Source organism: Engraulis encrasicolus, chromosome 3 (genome assembly GCF_034702125.1).
Source record: "Engraulis encrasicolus isolate BLACKSEA-1 chromosome 3, IST_EnEncr_1.0, whole genome shotgun sequence".
Taxonomy (NCBI): domain Eukaryota; kingdom Metazoa; phylum Chordata; class Actinopteri; order Clupeiformes; family Engraulidae; genus Engraulis; species Engraulis encrasicolus.
Window position 1 is genome coordinate 22998316 of NC_085859.1, and position 7500 is coordinate 23005815.

Here is a 7500-nt window from a genome sequence, read left to right on the forward strand (position 1 = left end):
CTGTACTTGAGGGTTTAGGCACTGCGTCTCGCAGACATTTTTGTATTCAAGGATGTTTCAAGGATGTTGTAAGGATGTTCAAAGGATGTTCAAGAAGATTGTGCTATATGTGCAGGACATGAAATATAAACAAAAAAAGTGAAAAAAAAATGCTTTGTCTCTCCTCTTTTCTTCTCTTCTCTTCTCTTCTCTTCTCTTCTCTTCTCTTCTCTTCTCTTCTCTTCTCTCAGACCGTTATCTTAGAACGTTGCAAAAGGATCCGAGTACACAAAACATATTATGTAAACTACAAAATATACAGAGGAGAAAATGATTGAACAAGATTGTAACAATGTTAATGTATGTATAGGACAGGGAAGGAAGTTCCCTCATCACAGAATTGACTTTGTAAGTTGTAATGCTCATACTACCCTGGACTTGTTAGTACTTGAGAGTATTTTTTGTCTTCTTCAGCAATGGGAGCAGAGTTTGTTTACATTTAAAAAAAAAATAAAAACATCTCGATTCATTCCCAATAACATCCAAAAGGATATGCAACGTCAGCAGCAACCTCAACCTCAACCTCAACTAGCAAACAGCGATACCTTTTTGGATAATATTTGGAGTAGGCCTATGTTAAGAAGGTTTTTAATGTAAACAAAGGCCGCCCCCATTAGAATAGCTCAGATTTCGGAAAAAGCTGAGTCAAAAAGTGCAGCATCAGTGGGTACTGACAAGTCAAGGGTAGCGGGAGCAACCCAACAACATATTGAAATTGGCAGAAGTACTCCTTTACAGTTTTTCTTGATTGCTTTGACACAGTTGTCACTCCAAAAAGCACATTTTCATATCAGTTCACGCAACGGGCTAACCAGTTAAACCGATTCTCCAAACACAACATCTTTGTTTGCTAAAGGCTACTACGTTTCCAAAATATTTAACATGTGTAATAAAAGCAAACTCTGTCTTCAGTCCAATACACACTGCATAGCAGTGTATGAACACTCCCAGTCAGTCATTACACAATGGTCGTAAAAATCCAAAACACGGCTATCATGTTGACAGAATTTGCCGTTATTTAACACTGTTGTCAATTACATAACTTTCAAGCCAGTCAGTTCCATTGTTGTTACTTTTACTTAGCCACTGACCCTGCTTGATCAGGATCTACTGACTGAGAGATGGCAGGCCCAGTAAATGCTTTGCATAAAGATTTGAGTTTTGTGTCTTTTCTTATGTAAAATTGTCAATAGGCTAGGTAGTGTAACAATAATGTCTTATTGCAAAGAATTGGATTGAGAATCAGAATGCTTTGATGTAGTTTTTATTTTGTTTTTGTTTGTTTGTTTGTTTTCATTTTTTTTCACTGTACTCAAAAATGTACTAATGGCTGATAACGGTATTACAGAAAATATGTGTAAAGTAAAATATGATGTTGCAGTACGAGAATGCGCTTACAGTAAATTTGCAAAATAACTCCATGCCAAGAAAAAAACAAGAAGACACTGTGTATAAAGACTGATTGCTAAATTAAGATTTTTGAGAAGGAGTTTCAAATAGGTGCTCTGGTGTGTTCACACAACTGACGGTAGTTTCTAAAAGTCAGGAGTAGATTTTTCTGTATGGTTATCAGAGCTTAAACAATGAAATGTGCACTACTTAAATGGCACATGCGTTAACTGTTTAGCAAAAACTGTGTTATATGAATGGGAAATATGTCAAGTCAACAAGAATGTGTTAACACATATGCACAACGTGTTTTTTGCTTTGCTGAAATAGTGATCATGACGACTTTGTGTGAGTCAGTTTAAAAAATCGTGTTAAAGCGATCAAGAAAAACTGTAATACAAAATACTCTCAAACTCTTTTCTGAGACCAGGGTAGCACCTCTGTGTGAGAACCATGGCCATCAGGTATAGCCTATAACTTATAGGCACTGAAAATCAAGTTGGTACAGTGGGTAGGACTGCACAATGAATCGAACTTCGTGCTTTTGGCGCGACAATTAAAAACATAAAAATGTAATCATGATCTCTCTGGGGGGTGAGGAAGAGAGGAGAGAGGAAAGACGTAGGTATGCTCTCCACAATGCTTAATTATGATCCTACTAAACAGGATTTAATCACAACATGCAAAGTTTCAGGCAAATGTCTGATGAAGATCCAAATCGATCAACGTTACCTGCTGTAATGACATGTAGTTTAGTTTTGGAGCACATTTGACGGCGTGCAAACAGACCTACTTTCCATTGTGTGACACTATTGTCTGGCCCCTGAAAAAAAAAATTGGGCCTACTTTGGATTTGTGCACCCACTACCGAAAATATCCCTGTTGGACAGACTCATGATTTGATGGTTGAGCTTTTTCTTCTGTTTGTTCTGGAGACAGTTGCTCCAAAGAACCTTTCGACAATGAAGTGAAACAGACTCCTGGGTTTTAAGCAAATTGTCTTTGGCTGTTTGTTTTTCCATGATTCAGTCATGCTTTGTGTGCCCTGTCTGTCTCTGTGTGTTTGTGTTTGTGACGTTTTTCTTCGGACAAATTTGGAACAATGTACTACAGGAAAGAGTTGCAAACTTCTTTGTTTAGAAAATGAAGTAGCATTTGTGTGTGTGTGTGTATGTGTGTGTGTGTGTGTGTGTGTGTGTGTGTGTGTGTGTGTATGTGTGTGTGTTTATGTGCGTGTGTGTGCATGTGCTCAAGTGCGTGCGTGTGCATGTGCTCAAGTGCGTGCGTGTGTGTGTGTGTGTGTGTGCGTGCGTGCGTGCTTGTGTGCGAGCTCGCAGGCGTGTGTGTGTGTGTGTGTGTGTGTGTGTGTGTGTGTGTGTGTGTGTGTGTGTGTGTGCGTGTGTGTGTGTGTGCGTGCGTGCGTGCGTGCGTGCGCGTGTGTGTGTGTGTGTGTGTGTGTGTGTGTGTGTGTGTGTGTGTGTGTGTCTGTGGGTGCTTAAGTGTGTGTTTAAGCGTTGGCTCTCGTTTTTCTGTGTTGGCCCCCACCTTCACTCCACTCCTCCACTCCACTCCCCTGCTCTGACCTTTGACCCCTAACCCCTAATGACAGAGTGGGGCAGGTAACAGGTAACATCTGCGCCGTCTGCTCTCTGCCTACACACACACACACACACACACGCACACACACACACACACACACACACACACACACACACACACACACACACACACACACACACACACACACACACACACACACACACACACACACACACACACACACACACACACACACACACACACACACACACACACACACACACACACACACACACACACACACACCCTGCCTGTCCAGCTACCCACTCCCCTTCCCTCCCCTCCCAGCCATCGCAAAAAGCCTTGGCGTAGTTGGTGAGTCTGGTTGTCAGGCTCATTAGTGTGGCCATCAGGAAACATGACCCAGAAACACCAAAAGGCCCACGCTGGCAGACAAGTCTGGACAATGCTGTTGAAAGATACCTCTTTGTTGGCAAAAAAGATCTGCCAGGCAGAGGAAGCCTTTGCCCCATTCCATTCCAGTGCAATCCATTCCATTCCATGTTGCTGTATTCTGTTGCATGCTGCTATATTCCTATCCACTCCGTTCCATTCCATCCTGCTCCATTTTGTTGTATTCCGCTCCGTTCCGTTCCATTCTGATCCATCTCACTCCACACTTGGTAAATCATTTGAAATATTGAGCCGATATACACTCTTGGCTATGGCAGCAAGCACAGCACATCTGATGTGACAGTGCCCTTTGTGTAATTATGTACTTAATGCCATTCAGACGTTACTAAGTAGCAAGCATTGGTTTGTGTGTGTTTGTGTGTGAGGAAGCCAAAGACGGTTCCTTAGTTGGAAGTCTGAGAGCTCACCGCCGTAAGGGAAAACCCCAGAAATGCCCTGGCAACGAGTACAAAGACAGCACGCCATGCCGTATTAATGACCAATATTAACTTCATAAGCAGAGCGTGGTTAATAGTCAAGCATTTGAATCAGGATTCTTTCATTTGCCGGTCATTAAAATGCCAAACTGATTCAGCGACTGCTTGCGTTACTTCAGTTTGCCACACAACAGACTGTCTTTGAGTCATACAAAGGCTATGCAATGATTAAATGTGTTAGACTTACCCTGCCCATACTGCTAGTGATGCCACTTATTGAATCATTCAGGTGGCTGTGTCTAATCCCAGTAATTCCTGGTCTGCCAAAGTTTGGTACTGGTCAAAAACAATCGCATTACTTAGAATCCCCATGATCCCTCATCTGAGAACTTCATGTCAATTGAGGGTTGGCTGGAGTCATAAACAGCGTTAGGTGTGGCAGCCAGACTATAAATGTGAGAGACATGAATTTTATCAGGGCAATCCAATATAACGTACATAAATTAGACCTGTGTTGAACTGTTTGCTTTGATTTCACATGATCTCTAAACTAGTGTTGTTCTCTGTTCACAGGGCACTCTTCACATACGAAGGCATCAGCAACAACCTCAAACTCGCTGACTCAGGAGGTAATGTATTGTTTGACTTCTCAGTCTGTCGTCACATGTAGTTAGTTTAAGGCAGTCCATTAAGCCTGGTGAGAGACATTTCCATTGGAAGTCAGTTAAAAAAAACAGACAATTTGACAAACCGGTTCACAGGAGCCCACAACTGCATTTATGTGTACACAGTAAATTCTGCAGTGCTCATTTAACATTTAGAGAGTTGGTTTGACGTCATTTGAACTTAAATGAACTCTTTAAGTGTTGAATCAACACTGCAACATTTACGAAACACACCACAGTGGTCAAAGTGAGGAGGGAACTACGTCATCCAGCTGGAAGCTGCCTCACAGTAGGACAGTGTCAATGCAAACCTTTTAAAACGTTTTCTTTTGATATTTGGTAAATGAAGTTATCACCTGTTCACCACAAAGTGAAAAAAGAAAAGATTCAAGCTGCAGTGTGTTCCACCTCCTCCTTGTCATCTACATACATGTACATGTCTTTTAATCTTAAGCAGTGCTTCTCATACTGTTAGGCCCTGAAGGTATACCAAGCCTTGAAACAATTTTCTGAAAAATCCAAATAATATTTGTGTGAATTGCTGTTGAATGTACTGTATACTTAAGTAAGTTGTACTGTTTATTGGGTCTGAGGTGGGCCCTGAACATTTGTGAACATCTCAAGTGGGCCCCAAGTTGGAAAAGGTTGCGAACACCCTGGTCTAAAATACACATGGGGAGGGTAGGGGCAGAAGTGGCATATAGAATGTACTGTAGTTGGTGAGTTGTAGAGATGGGATTTATGGCTCTTTTTCGGGATCCAGATCTTAGTGGCTCGTTCGTTTCAAAGAGCCGTTCAAAAAACTGGCTCTTTTGACTCTTTTTCATTTATTTATTCAGTGTTAAAAATTTAATATTTTGACTCCTCCTCAAGGTAATGTTGTCCAGACAACAACTGATTATTCTCCTGCTTCTAAAGACCGTTTTTGCCTCTCTTTGAGGCAAACAATTGTGTTTTTTCCCAAATTTAATTACTCTGGTCGAGGTCACGTGCTTAAAATGAATGAAAAATGAACGAAATAACGGTCGAGTGGCTCCCCCAGCTGTGATCCGGTTCCCATCGTTCAAAAGAACGGATCGTTCATGAACGACACACCTCTAGTGAGTTGAATGAGAGAGATGAAGTAATGGAGGCCTGGATGGGAGTGAATGCATAGTGGCCAAGTGCACACAGGTGTGAGGAGCAAGAGCTATGCCAAGTTTATGGCAAACACATGTTAAACAGAGAGCGGTCGGGGAGATGTTCAAATTCCCTTTCCCTCCTGTCTCTGTCATTACAAAGTAATTATTGACTTAAAGGGTAGGGGGGTGGGTGTATAGGAAATGCGTTGTCTGAAAGTAAAGGTAAAGTGAAGCTTTAGTATAGGGGAATGAGGTTGTAAATGTGTAAGAAGGGTTATTTGCTTTTACGATGGGAGGACGCAGTAAGACTTGTGGTTGGTGGAGGGCGGAGGACTGGGGAATGCATGGATGTGAGTGTATGGTAGTGGTACTACAACCTCCTTGACATCTCTCTCTCTCTCTTTCTCTCTCTCTCTCTCTCTCTCTCTCTCTCTCTCTCTCTCTCTCTCTCTCTCTCTCTCTCTCTCTCTCTCTCTCTCTCTCTCTTTCTCTCTTTTTCTTCATCTCTCCTCTTTATCACTCGGCCTGGCTATCTTCTCTCTCCCTCCCTCTCTCTCTCTCTCTCTCTCTCTCTCTCTCCCTCCCTCTCTCTCTCCCTCTCTCTCTCTCTCTCTCTCTCTCTCCACTGTCCCCTTTCTTTTCTCTCCTTCAGCTGGTGGTGTGGCGGAGCTGTCAGCCAAGTTTCATGATGGCCGGCCCATGTATGGTCTGTGCCGGATGGGCTCCACTGAGCAGCGCATCGTCATGATCTGCTGGGTAAGTCAAGATCAAAAGTCAATTTGATCCGCTGTCAGATGGATGAATGCAACACTGCTTCTCTATGACTCACCACTTTATGTTTTGGTGTGCTGATGTTTCGGCCAGAGCAGTGTTGCATTCTTCCATCTGACAACTGAACTGAAGCACCCGAAAAAGCTGCACCTGCTGAAAAAGAAACGTTCAAGGTGTGTGCGCCCTGGAAAAACTTTGTTAAAGTCAACATGATGAAACACAAAGGCCAAATGTGACACAACCAGTGCACAAACCTGAAATATTACTATCCTGAAATATACATAAAATGCTGACCCAGAACCCGAGTTGACAAGCAGCAGAAGGATATCCATTGCGACAAATGGTGTCCCAATACATCACACCATACTGTACCTACACCAGCAATAAATAGTTTGAAATGAAATAGTATGGAATTTAAAAATATTTTCTGTCGAGTTCATATGAAGCACTCTCATTCAAATTCAAATTCTGAATAAATGTCTGGGAATCAGAAAGCATTTGGATTAAAGGAGCACTTCTGCCAATTTCTATATGCTGTTGTATTGCTCACGCTACCCTTAACTTGTCAGTACCCGGTGATGCTGCTTTTTTCTGCTCAACCCTTTCCGAGATCTGAGCTATTCTTATGGGGCCTGCCTTTGTTTACATTAAAAACCTTCTTAACACAGACCTACTCCAAATATTATCCCAAAAGGTGTCGCTGTTTGCTAACGGATGTTGCATAACCTTTTGGATGTCATTTGGAATAAATTAAGATATCTTTTTTTATGTAAACAAACTCTGTCCCCATTACAATGACCAGGATCTCAGAAAAGGCTGAAGAAAAGTAAAATACTCCGGTACTGACAAGTGGGTAGTATGAGCATTACAACTGCATGTCAAAGTTGGCTGAAGTTATCCTTTAACAATGGAATGTTAATTCCCAATAACTTTAATTCGAATTTGTCACACGAGCATGCAGAATTAATTTTAGTGGAGTTAATTCAGAATTAAACATCCCATGTAAGCGAGCAGAATGACTGTGGTGTGTGTATTGTATGTGACTCAGCGAGAAGGAATGTTAGACTGCAATCGACAGGAAATGCA

The 7500-nt window shown here is 41.9% G+C and overlaps 1 protein-coding gene across 1 annotated transcript in view; it reads left to right on the forward strand.

Moving 5' to 3' along the window:
• si:dkey-40c11.2 (drebrin-like protein A) overlaps window positions 1-7500 on the forward strand; it is an 83875-nt gene that overhangs the window by 41043 nt on the left and 35332 nt on the right. The window contains exons 2-3 of the mRNA XM_063195029.1: window positions 4431-4486; window positions 6296-6399. Coding sequence (XP_063051099.1) covers window positions 4431-4486; window positions 6296-6399 — 160 coding nt within the window. The remainder of the gene's footprint in view (window positions 1-4430; window positions 4487-6295; window positions 6400-7500) is intronic.